Source organism: Eucyclogobius newberryi, unplaced genomic scaffold (assembly GCF_026437365.1).
Source record: "Eucyclogobius newberryi isolate DKJ021-1_F unplaced genomic scaffold, fEucNew1.0.hap1 SCAF_3, whole genome shotgun sequence".
NCBI classification, from domain to species: domain Eukaryota; kingdom Metazoa; phylum Chordata; class Actinopteri; order Gobiiformes; family Gobiidae; genus Eucyclogobius; species Eucyclogobius newberryi.
This window is the reverse complement of record NW_027315945.1, coordinates 34,245,776-34,269,129: the sequence shown is the minus strand read 5'-3', so window position 1 is coordinate 34,269,129 and position 23,354 is coordinate 34,245,776. Positions and strand designations below refer to the sequence as shown.

General features: G+C 43.1%; 2 protein-coding genes across 3 annotated transcripts in view; both read left to right on the top strand.

Annotated features, from left to right (window-relative positions):
* Window positions 1–391: 391 nt before the first annotated feature.
* Window positions 392–2,520, top strand: cox6b2 (cytochrome c oxidase subunit 6B2). Of its 2 annotated transcripts, none has more exons than XM_072460227.1 (4): window positions 392–464; window positions 874–994; window positions 1,517–1,617; window positions 2,241–2,520. In XM_072460227.1, exons 1-4 carry the CDS (start codon window positions 399–401, stop codon window positions 2,292–2,294), a joined length of 342 nt encoding a protein of 113 aa, XP_072316328.1. In that variant the 5' UTR covers window positions 392–398; the 3' UTR covers window positions 2,295–2,520. The 2 variants fall into 2 exon arrangements, with proteins under 2 accessions (XP_072316328.1, XP_072316329.1); XM_072460228.1 differs by having other exon boundaries at window positions 407–478.
* Window positions 2,521–7,960: 5,440 nt separating this feature from the next.
* slc2a3b (solute carrier family 2 member 3b) overlaps window positions 7,961–23,354 on the top strand; it is a 28,712-nt gene continuing 13,318 nt past the window's right edge. Inside the window, exon 1 of the mRNA XM_072460951.1 lies at window positions 7,961–8,018. Within this exon, the coding sequence (XP_072317052.1) occupies window positions 7,995–8,018 (24 nt within the window). The 5' untranslated portion in view covers window positions 7,961–7,994. The remainder of the gene's footprint in view (window positions 8,019–23,354) is intronic.

Sequence of the window (23,354 nt, the reverse complement as noted above, 5' to 3'; positions counted from 1 at the left end):
CCTTTTCTTTACAAGAGGATTGAGCTCTGAATGATTTTCAGAGATTATCCTATACATTTCTATGAATATCCTATACATTCACAAACTGATTAGTTTGATTAGTTAATTAATAGGATACTTTTTCCTCATATAGGGCTAAAGCAAATAGCCGACATAAACAAGTATACACATTATGAGTACTGCTATAGTTATTATATATAGGCTTTAATTATTTTTAAATATATATACTATGTAATATACATATACATATACATATATATATATATATATACATATATATATATATATATATTTTTATATTTTTTTTTCACATATTTTCTTCACAAATATTTAACCGCAAACAATATTTATTATTTTCTTTCACGTCATAAAAGCAGACGCATGTGACGTAATGACGTATGACGCACTTCCCCACGTTCGCTTCGCTCACAGAAAGGACATCAGAGGGCAAAGAAACACACTCGGTACGCGCTTAGCTGTAAGTTTACCTCTGTTTATCGCGCTGAAACCTGCACCATAGCATTTCACCATCAACCTGAAGCTAATTTATTATTGTATTTCATAATATGACGTCCAGATTCGATTTATTTCAACGCGATTAACCCCGTTTTTCTGTCCTGTTAGCATTTGAGCTAACGCCGTGCTAAGTTAGCTGTTAGCTTTGATAACGGTCATACGCGTACACTTGGCAGAAAATGTCTCGATCGTTTTTAATTACAATCTCGACGCCACAAAGATGAATGATACATGTTTTTGTTAATGGTGCATAAAGTATTTGCTGCAATATTTGCGTTGTGATGCGGACGTCTTTGAATGTTGACAGCTAATATTGCTAATGCTAACGTTGTCGCTTCCGTTTGTTTTTTCCCTCAGATCTCAACCGTAAACATGGCTGACGTAATTGAGTCTAAGATCAAGAACTACAGGACCGCTCCCTTTGACTCCAGGTTCCCCAACACTAACCAGACCCGGAACTGCTTCCAGAACTACTTGGGTAAGAACCAGGGGTCACTGTGGGACAAGAACCGGGGTCACTGTGGGACACGGACAAGCTCTAGAGACGCAAAACAAGCTGACATCAAGAGATTTATAACTTCTGAGGTTCTACAAAAGAGGAAGATTGTGAATTTGATTGAAGGAATGTCAAGTTAATTGCCGTAACATATTTATTAACCAGGAAATCATTATATTATACATTATATTTTCCCTTTGAAGACAATAGTTTCTTAGGTAGGTTAAAGATGCGTGGGCCGTCAACACTTCCATGGGTAAACTAGGGGTCGTTGGGGGCAAAATAAGGTCAAGAATCACTAGTGTAGACCTCGGCGAGCATGTTCTGAAGTGTGTATTCTTCATGTTCAGCAGATTTCAGTCTCGTCTCAACTGTGAATGCACCCAGACGTGTTTTAAAATGTGTACTTTAATCCCAAATCACGACTGCTGCGATCGCGATGCTTGTCAGAAGGATATAAACGGGACTGTGACTGTAATTTCGGCGCGCTGTTCTCTGTTCCAGACTTTCACCGGTGCAACAAGGCGCTGTCGGCGAAGGACCAGGACACGACGCCCTGTGACTGGTACCAGAGGGTGTACAAGAGCATCTGCCCCTCAGTATGGGTACGTTTCACTCTAGTATAAACACACAAATCACATTTCCCCCCCCCCCCCCCCCCTCGTATCGACTGATGACAAATTTCAGTCATACTTTGTTCCATAAAGACAAATGTCTATTATTATTATTATTATTATTATTATTATTATTATTATTTTAGAGGCTTTTTATCTGTGCCAGAGACAATTTATTTTAAATTTCTTCCTCCAAATCACATGCTTTTAATAACCGTGGAGGAATGACTGTGGATTAAAACCGCACACTTAGAAAAATCACACGGTTGTAAATGACTGTTGTATGAAGTGTCTAGAGTAATAATAAAGTGCTATACCTGCTTTGTTACTGTCTTTGTCGGCTGGGTTCATGGAATGGAACTGCTGCGGCAATTACTCAATTAACCGTGACTAGTTGACTATAAAAAGCAGTTGTATTTTGACTTTTGTAATAGTTATCTGCACTGTATCAGACTCGCCACTAGGGTAAACATCTTTTGGCTCTGGCAGGTGTAATCGGCACAAATAAATGAGACAAACTGATTTAGAATAGAGACATTATTGGACATAATCGAATACTGTTTGACCGCTCACTTTCCAGAATGTGTTTTTTATTTTTCATCTCTTCTTCTCAGGTGAACAACTGGGATGAAGGCATTGAAGAAGGCAGTTTTGCGGGCAGAGTGTAACTGTTGGCGACCCCCGACCCGGAGCGTCCACTCAAAGACGACGCATAGACATTACCGTTGTTGTTACCTTTTACGTTTGAACCACGCACAACTCTTTACAGTCTAAACATGAGCGGTTTCTCCAGTCCTTTTAAATTAATGCTGTTCACAATACAAACAATTTCAAATCCATAAAATGGTCTTATAACTGTTTTGTTAAGACTAAATAAAAGTTGAGTGACAAAAAGCACCTGTGTAGAGTCAAATTCTATATTTAAACTTTCTGAGGGGTTACAAATGGGTATAAAAGGTGGAAAGTAACACAAAAAGTACGAAAGGAAAAGCACTGAACAGTTTTTTTTTGCAATCTGTACTTAATTTTTCCAGCAATTACTTTTTTTTCCTTCTAATTTTAATCTGGACAGAAAGTAGAAAGTGTGTATTTGGTTTGAGGGGTCATTTTAGCACATTCGCAGTGACATTCTGGCTTAAGTTTTGTAGTTCAAGCCCCAGCTTTGAACAAACGAAAGTAGAAACAAACTTCTGTAGAAAAAGTTAAGAAATTGATTTTGTTTGCTTCTGTTGACCAAAGATCTGCATAAATTTCAAAATCACTACATTTAATGCCGTAGCAGTTCTAAATCTGTGTGAAGTACATGTCTGACTCTTTAAATGAGTAATTCAAAAGTATCGAGTATATTTGTCCTACTTTTTCTTTTGCTTCTGTCTCTTTACTTTTATTAACAAAATCAAGTAATTCTGCTAGTTTAACTATTTGGCTCAATAAAAGGCTCAATACCATTTTCATCAAGGCACAACACGCTGCCTTACTGTCTTTTTGCCACACGGTGGTGCTATTCTGCTCAACAGTTGAATAACAAGATCTATTTGATATAATTAAATTTTTTTATAAATGGATATACATCTATTTTAATCACTATGTAAATTTATCTCATTTAAGAAAAGAGGCAAAAATAATGTCAATTAAAATAATTAAATCCATGAAATTACGGTGTTATGGGCTTGGCAGTAATTTATATTAAGATGTACTGAACAACTTCGTTTAAACTTGTGTTTGATTGTGTCTACTTTGGCTAAACAATTTCCCTTCATAATAGTCTAAAATGTTCGTTCAGTGAATGAGTCTGACAATTCGCCACAAGGGGGCAGTGTAGCTCTTTAACTCGCTCTAAATCTAACCTGAAAACTCTGAAGTTCATTTAGGTCAATGTTTCCTTAACTTTCTACAAAATCCCAGTACAACGTCTGTGATTATATAGAAATAACTGATTTTTTTTTTTTTTATATATATAAATAGGAAGATTAACAGTCGAAATGGGCAATGTGTCATTTATATGTTTTGAATGTATGTGAAACTACAAAAGCTGTAAAAGAGCTGATCATCTGCTCTGTAAACACACAAACATATTCATTGTTCAATTTACAGTTAATTTAATGCTTTATTTAAGACATTTCTGAGATTTAATGAAAACTATAATCAGGAGAATTTTAAAAAGAACATTTAAAAGCTGCTTTGAGTAAACGCATGTATTTATTCTGTACAAATGTGTTTATACTGACACACTCTTTTGCTCCGTCATATCTCGTACGCGCCTTATCTTTCCTGTTTAGACTTGTGCGTGTGACTCTCTTCCTGTGTCATAAATGTGTGTCTTTGCTTACGATAAAACGGGCGGTGACAAAGTGCTGTAAAGGCGTCATTGTTTGAGGTAATCAGCTTTTAATAAGATCATTACGGCTGCAATGGGAAATTATGAGCTGTGACCGGTGTTCACCTCGTTTACAGCGCTTTTCCCCAACATTTGTGCAATTTAGTCTAATCTAGGACCTGGTTTGGCTTGTTTTACATCTGATGATACTCGGAAAACACAATTTTAATATCGTTTTGTTGCTGACATACTATTGTTGTGACATAAGTAAAAACACGTACTGAAAATATGTATTGAGCAGCTGTATTCAGGTTCTATTACTCCTTCATCTGGTGTTTTTCAGATTACATTTACTTTCCTGAAATCAAAGGAACACGTTCTAGATCACGCAATATGGACTTGGAACTGCACGAAATAAATCAAACGCAGATGAAGATGTGAGACAGGTTCTACTCTGACGATGTTCAAATCTAAGCTAAAAACACTTTTGTTTAGCTGTGCATATGACATTTGTGATTTTAATGCATTTTTTCCTGTTGTGTGAAGCACTTTGAATTGTCTTGTGTATGAAATGTGCTCTACAAATAAACTTGCTTTGCCTTTATCTATTTTAAATAAAAGTCATAACGCTGCAAAATGAGCTGATAAAAACATAACAAATACAGTATTTTCCGGAGTATAAGTCACACATTTTTCAAAGTTTTGGCCGGGGTGCGACTTATACTCTAGAGCAACTCATGTGGTATTATTTGTTATTTTCACACTGACAACCACAAGAGGGCGCTCTAGGCTCTAAGCGACGCAGAAGAAGAATCTGCACTTCCTCTTCCTCTGGAGTTTGTGGAGTTGTTTAGAAGTGACACAGAGGAAGAAGAATTCAATGGATTTAGTGATTTGGGGTAAAACTGATGCTTTGGTAAACTTGTTAGCATGTTCTTTATGCTATAGTTATCTGAATAACTGTTCATATGTTACGTCAACATACCAGACACTTACCACAGTTCTGTCTGTGCATAGTCCGGAAAATATGGTACATTTGACCCATTTCGGTACAATACTTGACCCAAGGCGATTAAACAGGCACATTTTTGTCATTATCACCCGTCATCAAACTGAATCTTTTGATTTTAAAGACTTTCTTCAATCCAAATGTTCAAATGAAAAGTGTAACAACAACACCATCATTAGTCTAGTTTATTCTCAGTATGTTTCTGTCATGTCTGTGATTTTAATGCATTTCTTCCTGTTGTGTGAAGCGCTCTGTATCGTCTTCCAAATAAACTGTCCTCGTTTATTGTTTGTGTGATTTTCCTTCTCAAATCTGTGACATACAAACGTATAATGCGCAGTGCGACACAAAATAAAGCCGTTTCCGTCACCTTCAAAGTCTTCTCACGCCAGAATATAACACAATGTACTGTCCAAGTATTCTGAAAACACTCAGAACGCCGTGCTCTGATTGGACCGTGCGGCAGTTACATAACGCCAATACTTTTCCAAAGCTTTCTCTCTTAATGATAAAATACACAATAAAATACACAGAGCATTTCCTGGAAAGGCTTTTTTTTCTTCTTTTTAATGTCCACAACTTTGTAAAATTCCTGCAGGTTTTAAGCGGGCGGCGAGGCTTAGTCGGTGAAGACTTAGGAAGGCGCCCCGTTTGTTTGCCGCCCACTGAGCCGGTCTTATGATCCGTGCATGACCAGGCTTTGTGTCCGCGCCCCCTCCGAGAGTAGCGGGCGCGGCCAGGGCACGAGCAGCACAGAGCCCCCTTTCAGCGCCCGCTCCGAGCGTGCACGAGGGGCTCTCTGTCATGCAAGCGTGCGGGCACCAGGACACGGTGGGGAGCGGGCGGCGAGCACCAAAGTAACTCAAAGTATTGTGCTTAAAGGGGCTGTGTCAGGTCATGGAAGTGAAATGCAGTCAAGATAAATATATTTAGAATTTAGCTAAAAAAAGAAAGAAAGAAATAAAAATCACAGAATAGCTCATTTGTTAGGTTTATAATTTCACTTCCTGTTTGTAATTGATGACATCACACTAAGAAATTACCCAGCAAACACTGGGCCAAAACTCATCTAACATCACAATTTGTTTTATGTGATAAATAGAAAGCAACTTTATTTTGTTGAATCAATGTTTGGAGTCAAAAAAGTTGTTTCTTTGTGTAAAGTCTGCATAAACTTTGACTGGAATGGGGTGTCCCTGGTGTGATGTCACTTCCTCTCATTTTTCTACAGCTTTTTCAAAGATTTCTCCACAAATACCTGCTCGATTGTTGTAAAACTATCGTTTATATGTACAACAGGAATAAATACACCAAATAAAGTCAAAATTAGAAAATCGTAAAAACCTGTCATACGTCACTTTAAGTTTTCTGTACTCGAGTCGTTTTTAGAGTGGACACTTTTTATCTGGACTTTCTACTGCATTTTTAAAACTGGACTGGAAAAAATAATCAGATTTTGATCAATATTAAACTTTTCTTGTAAATATTCTCTATCTAGAAGCCTTCAGTCACCGTGTTTCAAACTTTACTCGAGTTCTAGTCGATGTTTGTTTTTTAAAAGGCTTAATGTTTTTTAAAAGTCTAAATGTACAATAGAAATTAATGTTTGACCTGTCGATGAAACATAATCATCATAACCATAATTGTCATAATCATAAACATAATCGCTGACCAGTGGTTTTAGGGATTATTTCTTGAACATTTTTGAGAGTTCAAGTCCTGGCTTTGAGCAAACATCATATATACAAACGTACAATTAGAAATGAGAATAAACAGAAATACAGTGATTTGAATTGCTACTTTTGACCAAATTTCAGCATCAAATATGTATCAAAATCGCTAAATTTTACGCTTTAACAGTTTTCAAAATCTCCTCTTTTCTCTTAAATCACATGTTTAAACAGATAGTTTGTCAGTGCTTTTGAGTCGTTGTTTTGATAAACCGACACGTAAAAATAAAGTGTCTTCTGTGTTTTGTAGAGTCATTTTGGGTTAGACCTTGTTTCAAACTCCTTTGGTTATGGTTTAGTTCTCCTTAAGACTTAGGTTTTTAAAAGACTTAGTTTAGATCTAGTTCAGACTAGACTTTTTGAATACATTTTAAACCAAATAAAGGTTGAAATATGACGACTGAAGGCTTCTAGACTGAGAATATTTATGTATAAAGTGCATTAATGATGAAAATCAGAAATAGTTTACTGTATTTTCCGCACTATAGGCGCACTTAAAAGCCTTTAATTTTCTCAAAAAACCACAGTGCGCCTTATAATCCTGTGCGCCTTATAGTGCGGAAAATACGGTATTATTCTTTTTACATTTTGATTTAATAATGCCACTGTTTTTGCTATAAAAGCTATTTTTGTGTCCGTCTTAGAGTGTTTATTCCAGAAAATGAGTATCAAAATAGGATAATAATGAAACACATACATACTAGCAATTTTATCTTAAAAGGCATCCAACTCATGATTAAAAGTTTTTTTTCTTGTCTTTCGTAAACGATAAAAACACCTGTGATTCAGACCGATGTGTTTAATGCCACTGTGTAACCAATGTCACATCTCCATGGAGACAAACGCGTGGCCCCAGAAAGCAGTGCACCTCTTTTTCACTTTATATATGTTGTTTTATCATCGTTCATTCTTTTATGTTGAATCACCAAAGCGAGTTCTTGTGTTTGTGACTTAACAATAAACCTTTTCTGCTTCTGAAGTTGTAGAATAAACGCTCGTTCTGCTTCGCTTTGGCGCTTCTGGGTTACCGAGGCGACGCTGGAGTGGGCCGCGAGTGGGCCGTGACCTCGCTTCACTTCTGACGCGGCCCGTGAGGGGAGGAGCCAGAGGGGGGGGGGCCTGGGACGGCCGCGGGGGCTGTACACGCGCGCTCACTTATTGTGTGCATCTTTCCTGCAGCCGGTTTGTGCACTTTAACTTCACCGTCGCCGTGTCCTTTAACTAAACACACACACGTCTCTGTTTGTCCTGCTCAGGCTCTGGCTCAGTTTTACCTCCGACGCTGCAGAGTTCTCCCGACAAAACCGCCACGATGCAGCGAATGGACGATGAGAAGGTAAGATGACATTGACTTTCACAAACTTGATGATGACACAAGCTGCTGGAAAACAACAACTGCTTTTTCATACAGAACACGCACATTTGTATCTTTATTTTACGCATCTCTTGTGTCATTTTGATGTCAATCTGGCTTTGTTTGAGTCACAAAACCGCTTCTTTCTCCACGTGCGTTTTGAAATTCGGAAATACGATTGTTCAGATTCGATAACTGCTCAGTTGCGATTAATCGACGGACCCGATTCATGCCCGATTCGCGCCGTTTACTGACGAACCCGTACACTTCGTTTACGGCGGCGGAACGGGACGAGGAGAAAACACTTTGCAATTGCGATTTTCCCGTAGTTTGAGTGTTTTTTTTTCCCAGTCTGTTCGCGGCGGCGTTTCGTAATGAATGAGAGTCAAGTATTCACACGTAAGGCACTGGCGCCGTGTACTTTTCCACAGCAATAACCCGGGACAGGCCTGGGCAGCGGCGTGCGTGAGGCGACAGGTTGGAGGATACTGCACGTACATCTGCGCACATACAAGAGTGGTCTGCGTTTGTGACATTATTAAAGGATTTCCTGTAGCAGACGTTTCACACTCTGCGGCTTTGGTTAGGAAAGCGTGCAGTTATTAACCGACTTGCAGCAGGTTTATTACACAAAGTAACAGAAAAACCACAACACTTTTATTCACGACGTAATACGGCGCAATCTTCCAAAATGTGTCATGAAAAAACCCAAAATGTATGTCTGTGCATGTGGATATGTATATTTCTCTTCTATTTCTTTACTTGCTTAGTCTGTTTTTTATGCTAGTTTTTGTTGCTTTCTGTTTAAAAAATAATAAAAAGTGATCTTTATTGTCAAATTTTACCGCGCACAGGTTTTGCATTTACTGGACAAATATTACCGTACTACTAAATCTTAAAGGTGCCTGCGTGCGTGATGTTGTATCGTGCGTGATGGTGTATCGTGCGTGATGGTGTATCATGCGTGGTGGTGTATCGTGCGTGGTGGTGTATCGTGCGTGGTGGTGTATCGTGCGTGGTGGTGTATCGTGCGTGGTGATGTATCGTGCGTGGTGATGTATCGTGCGTGATTTATCGTGCGTGGTGTATCGTGCGTGATGGTGTATCATGCGTGATGGTGTATCGTGCGTGATGGTGTATCGTGCGTGATGGTGTATCGTGCGTGATGGTGTATCGTGCGTGATGATGTATTGTGCGTGATGGTGTATCGTGCGTGATGGTGTATCGTGCGTGTGTATCGTGCGTGATGGTGTATCGTGCGTGGTGGTGTATCGTGCGTGGTGGTGTATCGTGCGTGATGGTGTATCGTGAGTGATGGTGTATCGTGCGTGGTGGTGTATCGTGCGTGGTGTATTGTGCGTGATGGTGTATCGTGCGTGATGGTGTATCGTGCGTGGTGGTGTATTGTGCGTGATGGTGTATCGTGCGTGGTGGTGTATCGTGCGTGATGGTGTATCGTGCGTGGTGGTGTATCGTGCGTGATGGTGTATCATGTGTGATGATGTATCGTGCGTGATTTATCGTGCGTGGTGTATCGTGCATGATGGTGTATCATGCGTGATGGTGTATCGTGCGTGGTGGTGTATCGTGCGTGATGGTGTATCGTGCGTGATGGTGTATCGTGCATGATGTACCGTGCGTGGTGGTGTATCGTGCGTGATGGTGTATCATGTGTGATGATGTATCGTGCGTGATTTATCGTGCGTGGTGTATCGTGCATGATGGTGTATCATGCGTGATGGTGTATCGTGCGTGGTGGTGTATCGTGCGTGATGGTGTATCGTGCGTGATGGTGTATCGTGCGTGGTGATGTATCGTGCGTGATGGTGTATCGTGCGTGATGGTGTATCGTGCGTGGTGGTGTATCGTGCGTGATGGTGTATCGTGTGTGATGATGTATCGTGCGTGATGGTGTATCGTGCGTGATGGTGTATCGTGCGTGGTGATGTATCGTGTGTGATGGTGTATCGTGCGTGATGGTGTATCGTGTGTGATGGTGTATTGTGCATGATGTACCGTGCGTGATGGTGTATCGTGTGTGATGGTGTATCGTGCATGATGTACCGTGCGTGATGGTGTATCGTGCATGATGGTGTATCATGTGTGATGATGCATCTTGCGTGATGGTGTATCATGTGTGATGATGCATTGTGCGTGACGGTGTATCGTGCGTGATGATGTATCGTGCGTGATGGTGTATCATGTGTGATGATGCATCGTGCGTGATGGTGTATCATGTGTGATGATGCATCGTGCGTGATGGTGTATCATGTGTGATGATGCATCGTGCGTGATGGTGTATCATGTGTGATGATGCATCGTGCGTGATGGTGTATCATGTGTGATGATGCATCGTGCGTGATGGTGTATCATGTGTGATGATGTATCGTGCGTGATGGTGTATCGTGTGTGGTGGTGTATCGTGCGTGATGGTGTATCGTGCGTGATGGTGTATCGTGCGTGATGGTGTATCGTGCGTGATGGTGTATCATGATGTATCGTGCGTGATGATGTATCGTGCGTGATGGTGTATCGTGCGTGATGGTGTATCGTGCGTGATGGTGTATCGTGCGTGACGGTGTATCATGATGTATCGTGCGTGATGATGTATCGTGCGTGGTGATGTATCGTGCGTGATGGTGTATCATGATGTATCGTGCGTGATGATGTATTGTGCGTGATGGTGTATCGTGCGTGATGATGTATCGTGCGTGATGGTGTATCGTGCGTGATGGTGTATCGTGCGCGATGATGTATCGTGTGCGATGGTGTATCGTGCGTGATGGTGTATCGTGTGTGATGGTGTATCGTGCGTGATGGTGTATCGTGCGTGATGGTGTATCGTGCGTGATGGTGTATCGTGCGTGATGATGTATCGTGCGTGATGATGTATCGTGCGTGATGATGTATCGTGCGTGATGGTGTATCGTGTGTGATGGTGTATCGTGCGTGATGGTGTATCGTGCGTGATGGTGTATCGTGCGTGATGATGTATCGTGCGTGATGGTGTATCGTGCGTGATGGTGTATCGTGCGTGATGGTGTATTGTGCGTGATGATGTATCGTGCGTGATGGTGTATCGTCCGTGATGGTGTATCGTGTGTGATGGTGTATCGTGCGTGATGGTGTATCGTGTGTGATGGTGTATCGTGCGTGATGATGTATCGTGCGTGATGGTGTATCGTGCGTGATGGTGTATCGTGCGTGATGGTGTATCGTGCGTGGTGATGTATCGTGCGTGGTGGTCTATCGTGCGTGACGGTGTATCGTGCGTGACGGTGTATCATGATGTATCTTGCGTGATGATGTATCGTGCGTGGTGATGTATTGTTGTTTGCTTTTGGGGCAATTTGGAATTTGGATGTAAATTTTCCTCGAAGTTGCAAAATGAGGCAGACGGAGATTGAGATATGCGGTGATGTATCGTGTGTGATGGTGTATCGTGCGTGATGGTGTATCGTGTGTGATGGTGTATTGTGCATGATGTACCGTGCGTGATGGTGTATCGTGTGTGATGGTGTATCGTGCATGATGTACCGTGCGTGATGGTGTATCGTGCATGATGGTGTATCGTGCGTGGTGATGTATCGTGCGTGATGGTGTATCGTGCGTGGTGGTGTATCGTGCGTGATGGTGTATCGTGTGTGATGATGTATCGTGCGTGATGGTGTATCGTGCGTGATGGTGTATCGTGCGTGGTGATGTATCGTGTGTGATGGTGTATCGTGCGTGATGGTGTATCGTGTGTGATGGTGTATTGTGCATGATGTACCGTGCGTGATGGTGTATCGTGTGTGATGGTGTATCGTGCATGATGTACCGTGCGTGATGGTGTATCGTGCATGATGGTGTATCATGTGTGATGATGCATCTTGCGTGATGGTGTATCATGTGTGATGATGCATCGTGCGTGATGGTGTATCATGTGTGATGATGCATCGTGCGTGATGGTGTATCATGTGTGATGATGCATCGTGCGTGATGGTGTATCATGTGTGATGATGCATCGTGCGTGATGGTGTATCATGTGTGATGATGCATCGTGCGTGATGGTGTATCATGTGTGATGATGTATCGTGCGTGATGGTGTATCGTGTGTGGTGGTGTATCGTGCGTGATGGTGTATCGTGCGTGATGGTGTATCGTGCGTGATGGTGTATCGTGCGTGATGGTGTATCATGATGTATCGTGCGTGATGATGTATCGTGCGTGATGGTGTATCGTGCGTGATGGTGTATCGTGCGTGATGGTGTATCGTGCGTGACGGTGTATCATGATGTATCGTGCGTGATGATGTATCGTGCGTGGTGATGTATCGTGCGTGATGGTGTATCATGATGTATCGTGCGTGATGATGTATTGTGCGTGATGGTGTATCGTGCGTGATGGTGTATCGTGCTTGATGATGTATCATGCGTGATGATGTATCGTGCGTGATGGTGTATCGTGCGTGATGGTGTATCGTGCGCGATGATGTATCGTGTGCGATGGTGTATCGTGCGTGATGGTGTATCGTGTGTGATGGTGTATCGTGCGTGATGATGTATCGTGCGTGATGGTGTATCGTGCGTGATGGTGTATCGTGCGTGATGATGTATCGTGCGTGATGATGTATCGTGCGTGATGATGTATCGTGCGTGATGGTGTATCGTGTGTGATGGTGTATCGTGCGTGATGGTGTATCGTGCGTGATGGTGTATCGTGCGTGATGATGTATCGTGCGTGATGGTGTATCGTGCGTGATGGTGTATCGTGTGTGATGGTGTATTGTGCGTGATGATGTATCGTGCGTGATGATGTATCGTGCGTGATGGTGTATCGTGTGTGATGGTGTATCGTGCGTGATGGTGTATCGTGTGTGATGGTGTATCGTGCGTGATGATGTATCGTGCGTGATGGTGTATCGTGCGTGATGGTGTATCGTGCGTGATGGTGTATCGTGCGTGATGATGTATCGTGCGTGGTGGTCTATCGTGCGTGATGGTGTATCGTGCGTGACGGTGTATCATGATGTATCTTGCGTGATGATGTATCGTGCGTGGTGATGTATTGTTGTTTGCTTTTGGGGCAATTTGGAATTTGGATGTAAATTTTCCTCGAAGTTGCAAAATGAGGCAGACGGAGATTGAGATATGCGGTGATGTATCGTGTGTGATGGTGTATCGTGCGTGATGGTGTATCGTGTGTGATGGTGTATTGTGCATGATGTACCGTGCGTGATGGTGTATCGTGTGTGATGGTGTATCGTGCATGATGTACCGTGCGTGATGGTGTATCGTGCATGATGGTGTATCATGTGTGATGATGCATCTTGCGTGATGGTGTATCATGTGTGATGATGCATTGTGCGTGACGGTGTATCGTGCGTGATGATGTATCGTGCGTGATGGTGTATCATGTGTGATGATGCATCGTGCGTGATGGTGTATCATGTGTGATGATGCATCGTGCGTGATGGTGTATCATGTGTGATGATGCATCGTGCGTGATGGTGTATCATGTGTGATGATGCATCGTGCGTGATGGTGTATCATGTGTGATGATGCATCGTGCGTGATGGTGTATCATGTGTGATGATGTATCGTGCGTGATGGTGTATCGTGTGTGGTGGTGTATCGTGCGTGATGGTGTATCGTGCGTGATGGTGTATCGTGCGTGATGGTGTATCGTGCGTGATGGTGTATCATGATGTATCGTGCGTGATGATGTATCGTGCGTGATGGTGTATCGTGCGTGATGGTGTATCGTGCGTGATGGTGTATCGTGCGTGACGGTGTATCATGATGTATCGTGCGTGATGATGTATCGTGCGTGGTGATGTATCGTGCGTGATGGTGTATCATGATGTATCGTGCATGATGATGTATTGTGCGTGATGGTGTATCGTGCGTGATGGTGTATCGTGCTTGATGATGTATCATGCGTGATGATGTATCGTGCGTGATGGTGTATCGTGCGTGATGGTGTATCGTGCGCGATGATGTATCGTGTGCGATGGTGTATCGTGCGTGATGGTGTATCGTGTGTGATGGTGTATCGTGCGTGATGATGTATCGTGCGTGATGGTGTATCGTGCGTGATGGTGTATCGTGCGTGATGATGTATCGTGCGTGATGATGTATCGTGCGTGATGATGTATCGTGCGTGATGGTGTATCGTGTGTGATGGTGTATCGTGCGTGATGGTGTATCGTGTATGATGGTGTATCGTGCGTGATGATGTATCGTGCGTGATGGTGTATCGTGCGTGATGGTGTATCGTGTGTGATGGTGTATTGTGCGTGATGATGTATCGTGCGTGATGATGTATCGTGCGTGATGGTGTATCGTGCGTGATGGTGTATCGTGTGTGATGGTGTATCGTGCGTGATGATGTATCGTGCGTGATGGTGTATCGTGCGTGATGGTGTATCGTGCGTGATGGTGTATCGTGCGTGATGATGTATCGTGCGTGGTGGTCTATCGTGCGTGATGGTGTATCGTGCGTGACGGTGTATCATGATGTATCTTGCGTGATGATGTATCGTGCGTGGTGATGTATTGTTGTTTGCTTTTGGGGCAATTTGGAATTTGGATGTAAATTTTCCTCGAAGTTGCAAAATGAGGCAGACGGAGATTGAGATATGCCTAAAGTGGCATTAGCGCCGGCCGTGGAGGCTCTGCAGGGACTTAAAACACATTTACCGATGATTGAGAAAGACTGAGGAGCGACTAGCACTTAGTTATCCTCAGTTACCATACTCGCCGTCTTTAAGCACTGTGTCCGGTTCATGATCAGTGATATGTTCTTTTGTATCATAACGCGGGATGTCATGATGTCAAAACTGAGAGATTTTAGAGGAAAAACACATCACGATTCAACAATTAGTCATAATTATTTGAGACTAAACAACAGTGAAATCTTTAAGTTTCTATCATTCCCGTCGTCTGAAATGTCACTGTTCCTCAAGTTTGTGAACGGCTTTGCAAAAGTGAACTTTCTGAAAGACATAATATAGTTAAATGTGACAAAAAACAGCCAGATATTTTTTTTAAATTTACATTTAGGTCTATTTTATTGAACTAAAAAGACTTAATTTTGCTTCTAAAATGGTCACGATTGTTGTTTTAGTTTTTTACGATTATATTGTGACTTGAATAATCACGATTTAACTTAATAATCTTGACACCTCAAATAATGATAAAATACATTTTAGGCCAGATTTCCCTGCTCTAATTTACATTGAAAAGACTAACGACTGTAGGAACAAAATGATTAAAATTAAGAAAAAAATATGGCATACTATCTCCCATCTCTCAAAGTAATTTTATTTAAAAATAATTATTTTTCCAAATTTCAAACACAAAACAGAACACAGAAAATGACCAGAGGAAAAATATATATATATTTTTAATTACTATTATGATTATTAATATGAACATAGTTAAAAAAAAATAAAAACAAAAAATTACAAATAATAATATAATAAAAAATAAAAAATTAAAAAAATATGAATTCATCGTTTAGTCCAAATGTACTCTTCTCCATTGTCCATGTATCAGTCACAATCTCGTGACAAACTCTCACAAACTCGAGGTAAAAATATTGCTCAAGGACAAAACTACAAAAACTATGAATAAGTGAAGTCTCAATTGACACAAACGCTCCAGAACTGTCAGTTTATTAGACCGTAAAGTGCTTTAAATCCCGTTCAACGTGAGCCTTAAACACGGTCCGTTCCACGTTGTGCTTTGTGTTTAGGCCTGAGCTCGTGACACGTGTCTGTGGACAGGTTCATACAGCACGGGGACACGCCTTTATTCAATACCTGCACAATAAATACTGTCTCACCATCACCGAGCAGCAGCAGCAGCAGCAGCAGCAGCAGCAGCAGCAGACATTTCAGTGCCTCCGGGCCAAACATTCACACACATAACAAAAGGATCTCGTCATCTGGTGATAAAGGCGTTTGCTGCCAGTCAACTTTAAATCACACTGATAAATCTGGATACATTTTATGACAAAACTCAACGTCAGAATAACATCGAGTTCCGAGTTGGTATTTGACGCTCCACTTGGACAAAAGGTTCAGTCACAGCTTGATAACGACTCACTATCTCACGAATAAACGCCGTGGTTCTGTTTCCAACTCTACTTTTCATCATTTAAAAGTACATTTACAAGTAACAACTGCTGTAGTGGTCGACTTGTCAAACTATTATTTATATTGTACTTTGAGACGTTTAAAACACATTGTCAGGCTTCTACAAAGAGAAAGGTGTATTATTTTTTATTTAATAATGGCACTGTCAGTTAAAAACACAAATAATAAAAGGTATTTTCAAGCTGTGTATACATGAGAACACTTTTTCTCTTTTCTACTTTTTTATGCGGGTGACTGTGTAATGCATGGCCATATCTCATATCTCTGTATCTTTCTTGTTCTCGTTTTTCTTGTTTCTTTACTTTTCTTATTCTATTTCTTATATGACGCTATACCGTCAAAAATAATAATAATAAGTAAGGAGAGAACGACAGAGAAAGAGAGCCTGAAAAAGGAGAGAGAAAGCTGTTGTTGTTGTCTTTAATATTTATGTATTTATGTATTTATTTTTATCTTTATTATTTTTCCCCTCCATCCCTTGTTGGGAAATGGGAGGTTTTGTCTATGGGAGTTTTTGTTTATAGGAGATCTTCTACTGAGTGGTTTTCAAACTTCCTATAAGTGATCTGTTCTTTTCTTCTGTATCTGCCTCTGTAGCTACCTGCGTTGCATCAATGACATTTCCCCATGTGGGACAATAAAGGAATAGCTTATCTTATCTTATCTTAATGTGTTGGAAGCCAAATTAAAAGGTGCATTTACCGCCACCTACTGTATTTTTTTTTATTTACTGTATAGCGCAAAAACTACTAATACTTTGAAGACGTACAACTACAGTAGGAGGCGGTAAATGCACCGTTGCCATTGTTGTTGTTTTTAATGGCGGCTGGTGCATTTACCGCCATCAACTTTATTCTTTACACTTCATTCTTTACACTTTTTCTCTGTCTTCTTCTTTGGTGTTTTATGGCGGCTGGTAACCAAGTTGTTGTTGTTGTTGTTGTTGTTTTATGGCGGTTGGCATCGAATTGTTGCATTACCGCCAGACTTTATTCCTCAGACTTTTCGCAGTCCTCAGACTCTGTCGTAGTCCGTAAAAGTACTCCATCCATTGCTTTGGTGTTACAAAGCCCATGAGGTCATGATATGTCTTTGTGACTAGAATAGTTGTTGTTGTTTCAGAGACCAACGTTTACCCAGACGGGAGATGGCGGAGGAGAGTGGATCGGTGGTCGAAGACGTTCTGGACGGCGTGGAGGAGCAGCCTTTTCTGCCTGCACGTGCCCGGAAACGTAAAAAGTCCCTTAGCTCGTCCGAGGGTTCTGGGAATGAGCAGCAGGATGAGGCTGAAGCTATTGATATCCGGGGTGAGATCAGAGACTGCAAGGTGATCATAAAGCTTGCACAGGATAGTGCATCCTTTAAGGAGTGGAATTCAGTGGCATTGTCAAAGAGCCTAACTGTAGCTGTGGGAGTGATCAAGAGTGCGAGTGTCCTTAGAGATGGCTCGCTGCTGGTCGTGTGCAAGGACGCGGCTCAGCAACGGAAGGCGATTGGAACTAAACGTCTGGGTGGAAAGGACATTCTTGTGTCTGATGCTGAAAGAAACAGGGTCAGAGGAGTTATCGTAGGTGTCCCTACGGTGACGTCTGTGGATGAAGTTAAGGAGAATTTGACTGGAGCTACGGTGGTGGACGCTAGGCGGTTGAAGGTGACCCGGTCTGGGGTAAGATGTGACAGCTTGTCGGTAATGGTAACACTTGAAGGGAGGTGCCTGCCTAGTAAGGTGTTCATTGGGTTCATGTGCCATGACGTTAGGCCATATGTTCCACCGCCCCTGCGTTGCTTTAAGTGCCAGCGCTTTGGGCATATTGCAGCGGTCTGTAGAGGGAGGCAAAGGTGTGGTAAATGTGCAGGAGATCACGAGTATGGGAAGTGTGACGTGGGAGCAAAACTGAAGTGCTGTAACTGTGGGGAAGAACATAGCTCTGCCTATGGGGGATGCAGGTTTAGCAAAAGAGCTGCTGAGGTGCATAAAATAAAGGTCTCTCAAGGTATATCCTATGCAGATGCAGTCAAGAAAGTTTCAAGTAACGAGTTTAGAGTAAATACAGAGAGAGGAGCCAGCGCTGCTCCCAACCAGGGCGAAATGAGAAAGGCCAGCGTGGCTCCCAAGAAGTGTGAAGGTTTCAAGAGTGGAGGTCCCAAGTGTGCAGGTTCCAGAATTAATGAGAATACCCTGGTTGTGGATAGAGAGGATTTTGTACTCTTTATGGTGGATGTTGTAAAATGTGCTGCTCAGACTCAAAGCAGAACTGAAAGGATCAGGATCATTGCTAAAGCTGCAGGGAGATTCCTTGGAACAAAGGAGCTTGATTGGGCAGATATAGAAAACAGGCTAAAGGCGCTAAATGGGAGTCGGAGTGATGGGGGTCTGCTTGTGGGGAGTCAGAGTGATCAGAGTGACGAGATGGGGGTGGGGGTGGTCTCCTGTCCTCGCCCAGTCTCGTAGACGCACAGCTACCAAGCAGCGACATCAGTGGAAATATTAAAGCCTACAGAATGCACACTTGGGACCTCCACTCTTGAAACCTTCACACTTCTTGGGAGCCACGCTGGCCTTTCTCATTTCGCCCTGGCTGGGAGCATCACTGGCTCCTCTCTCTGTATTTACTCTAAACTTGTTACTTAAAACTTTCTTGACTGCATCTTCCCCACAGTTACAGCACTTCAGTTTTGCTCCCACGTCACACTTCCCATACTCGTGATCTGCACATTTACCACATCTTTGCCTCCCTCTACAGACCGCTGCAATATGCCCAAAGCGCTGGCACTTAAAGCAACGCAGGGGCGGCGGAACATATGGCCTAACGCTATAGCACATGTGCCCAATGGACACCTTACTAGGCAGGCACCTCCCTTCAAGTGTTACCATTACCGACAAGCTGTCATATCTTACCCCAGACCGGGTCACCTTCAACCGCCTAGCGTCCACCACCTTAGCTCCAGTCAAATTCTCCTTAACTTGATCCACAGACGTCGCCGTAGGGACATCTACGATAACTCCTCTGACCGTGTTTCTTTCAGCATCAGACACAAGAATGTCCTTTCCACCCAGACGTTTAGTTCCAATCGCCTTCCGTTGCTGAGCCGCATCCTTGCACACGACCAGCAGCGAGCCATCTCTAAGGACACTCGCACTCTTGATCACTCCCACAGCTACAGTTAGGCTCTTTGACAATGCCACTGAATTCCACTCCTTAAAGGATGCACTATCCTGTGCAAGCTTTATGATCACCTTACAGTCTCTGCTCTCACCCCGGATATCAATAGCTTCAGCCTCATCCTGCTGCTCATTCCCAGAACCCTCGGACGAGCTAAGGGACTTTTTACGTTTCCGGGCACGTGCAGCCAGAAAAGACTGCTCCTCCTCGGCGTCCAGACCACCGATCCACTCTCCTCCGTTACATTACCGCCAGACTTTATTCCCCCCCTCACCCCCCACCCCCTTTTTCTACAACAACAAAACAACAAAAACCCTACGATAAACGGAATGTTGTTGTTTTATTGGCATCCAAGTGTTGCATTACCGTCAGACTTTATTCTTTCGACTTCAAGTTTCCAGAGTCCGACCGGCTTCATTCCAGGGCTGACTCTTCTTCATCGTCCTCTCCTTCTTTGATGTTCGGTGCTTCCGCCGTACAGCTTTATTCTTTAGACTTCTTTCTTTAAACGGAATTACTTTGATGTGGTGGAATGTTGGCGATTTGTGACAACGTCATCATCATCATGTCACAAAGCGATTCGCTCGTTTCACTTTGATATTTACTCTTTGAAGACTTTGAAGACGTACTACAGAAGGAGACGGTAAATGCACCTTTTCAGTTGACCAACCAATCGCCATATAGCCAACCGCCATAAAACAACAACAACAACAACAACAAGCCATTTTAAAGCAACACATCAACTACAACTACAACTACAACTACAACTACAACTACAACTACAACTACTACTACTGTTTACTTCTTCGCTCGTCATCCTAAAAACAACATACCGCCAAAACCGGCCGCTTCTCACTGGTGGCAGAAGATGGACACGCAAGATGAACCCGCAACACCAGCAGCCCCAGCCCCAGCCCCAGCCCCAGCCCCAGCTCCAGCTCCAGCCCCAGCTCCAGCCCCAGCCCCAGCCCCAGCCCCGATCGAAGTACCAGCTGATGATCCAAGTGGTCAGAGACAGGTAACAAAGGCGAGGCACGTCCCGGCTCACGGTGGACAAACACAAGAGGAGGTGTCGGTGCGAGCGTCTCATTCTCAGGCTTCGGCTAAATACGCAAGCGGGAACACGCAGTGCACGGCCAATTCTGTGGTGTTTCTGGCGTTCCTGCACGAAAACGCAACGCTCGCCACGGCAGATTTGAACTTAGTGTTGGACAAAGGAGACGAGCTGTATCGCGAGGCCCGACCGAGAGACAGACTGTTCTTAGCCGCGGATAACGTCAACGGACGCAGCGTGAGAGGGAAAACTCTCGAGCATAGAATCGTTACTAAACCGGCGATGTACGGACTATTCCAGGACTGTAATAATCCTAAAAACCCCAACCTCAGGGACAGACTGCAGTGTTTGAGGGGCAACGTGCAGTACGCGTTATTGATAATAAACAGTTTAACGATCGCGGTGTTCAGGGATCGCAGGGGGAGGTACGGCTTCTTTGACCCACATTCTAGACGTTCGGACGGGTTTGAGGGCGGCAGTAAAGCTGTGATGATAACGTTTAGACGCTTAAATACCATGATCGAGAGGATTGTAGAGTTTCACAAAAGAATTAAAACGCCAAAAAATTATCAGTATGAATTGACGCCTGTTGTCTTCCAGAGCAGGTGGATAACAGAAAGTGTCTGGTCGTTCACCGTCACGGACACTGACGCGCAATCGCTCAGAAAACAGATTAAAAAGCCTCCAAACACAGCTCGAACGGACCGTCCCGCTGAGTCGAGGGGGGAAAAGAGAAGTGAATCGACTCATTCTCTTAACTGTGAATATGAGCTGAGTAAAAGAATGATAAAAAAATGCCGCTTCGACAGCATCTTCTTGTAAAGCGCTTCACACGGGCTCGTTGACGGCGACTATGTTCAATTTTACCACTGCTAATTAGTAATAATGAGAGGACGAGTTAGTGAGGGTTTGGACGCTCGATTTCGGGCATACTTTGTACTTTTGCAGATTCTTTTGCAGATTGTTTGGCCCGTAGGCTTCATGGACAGGACAGTGCGGCCGGCAGCACGTGGAGCCTGGCATATGTGCTGTGACTTAACCACTAGAACACTGGGCAGCACCAAAAAAGTCTCAAACGTTCAATAGATACGGTAGTTTGACTCGTCGGCCACTAGAGGGAGCATCAGCTGCAACTCGAGTTATTATGAGTTAAACCCACTTCTAATTCCAAAAGCAGCAGGCAAAAAGTTCACAAAAGGATTTAGTGTTATTAACTCCAGGGTTTCCTTCAGCTTAACTGGTGAAACGTCTCAGCTAAAACCTCACAGGCTCATTGTGTTACGCTGCAAACTGGACAAACGTCTGAGATGAAAACCCCACAGGCTCAAGGTGTCACGCTGCAAACTGGACAAACGTCTCAGAGATGAAAACCCCACAGGCTCAAGGTGTCACGCTGCAAACTGGACAAACGTCTGAGATGAAAACCCCACAGGCTCAAGGTGTCACGCTGCAAACTGGACAAACGTCTGAGATGAAAACCCCACAGGCTCAAGGTGTCACGCTGCAAACTGGACAAACGTCTCAGAGAAGAAACCCCACAGGCTCAAGGTGTCACATGTCAGTGGGAACTAAAGATTTTCTGTTTTGAAATCTTATAATAATATATAATAATTTTCTGCTTTAAATGTAGTTGACGATGTTAATCGTTAACTGAGGTTCGGGAGCAGGACCACGCCTCCACTCTTTAACCACACCTCTAATTACCCTGAAGCCCTATTTATGCAGGTCAATCCCAGCATCTCTTATCTCTGCTCTCTCGACCCCACCCTGCCACCCCATGTCTCATCGATCCCCCATCGATCCCCCATCGATCCACCATCCATCCACCATCCATCCACCATCCATCCATCCATCCATCCACCATCCATCCATCATCGATTCACCATCAATCCCCCATCCATCCACCATCCATCCATCCATCCCCCATCCATCCACCATCCATCCATCCATCCACCATCCATCCATCATCGATTCAGCATCAATCCCCCATCCATCCACCATCCATCCATCCACCATCCACCATCCATCCACCATCCATCCATCCACCATCCATCCATCCATCCACCATCCATCCACCATCCATCCACCCATCATCGATTCACCATCAATCCCCCATCCATCCACCATCGATCCACCATCCATCCCCCATCGATCCACCGTCCATCCATCATCGATCCATCGGCGTTCCATCATCGATCCACCATTGATGCAGCAGCGATCCACCATCCATCCACCATCAATCCACCATCCATCCATCCATCATCGTTCCATCATCGATCCACCATTGATGCAGCAGCGATCCACCATCCATCCACCATCAATCCACCATCCATCCATCCATCATCGATCCATCATCGATCCTTCATCACTATTATCAATAAACATTCTTTCATATTCCATTGTTGTGGCGTGGTCCTTGCTAGTGAAACGTGCTCTTTTGGATGAAAAACTAAAAGCTGTGCTGCTTAGCCTCCATTGAACTTTTAAACTCTTTGTGGTGCAGTGGTTTAAGGCGTAGCACATCTGTAGTTGCAGCCACCGCAGCGTCTGCAGGTTTGATTCCTGGCTTCGGCCGTTTGCTGAATGTCTAAACCCTCTCTCCCTCTCATGCTACGATTGTCCTTTCTAAAACAAACTAAAACTTTGAGCGAGAAAATCTTTTTAAAAACAACAACAATATTTACTTTTTTGACAAGTTTTTGGGGAAAATTAAGAGATACTTTACACAGCAGCTGATGTAACCCAGAGCAGCAGCTAATCTTGCCACAGTAGATTTACTTTAGTTTAGATTATTTGGTCATTTCCAGCCTGACAAAGATGTACACAACATGTCTAACCATATTATATTTTAAAGCACAAGAATTCAAAGAAAAACACTTAACGTCAGCAGTTCCACAACATGAAACTCAACATATGTAGAAAAAGCAAAACCAAAAATAGATAATTCCAGAATTCTA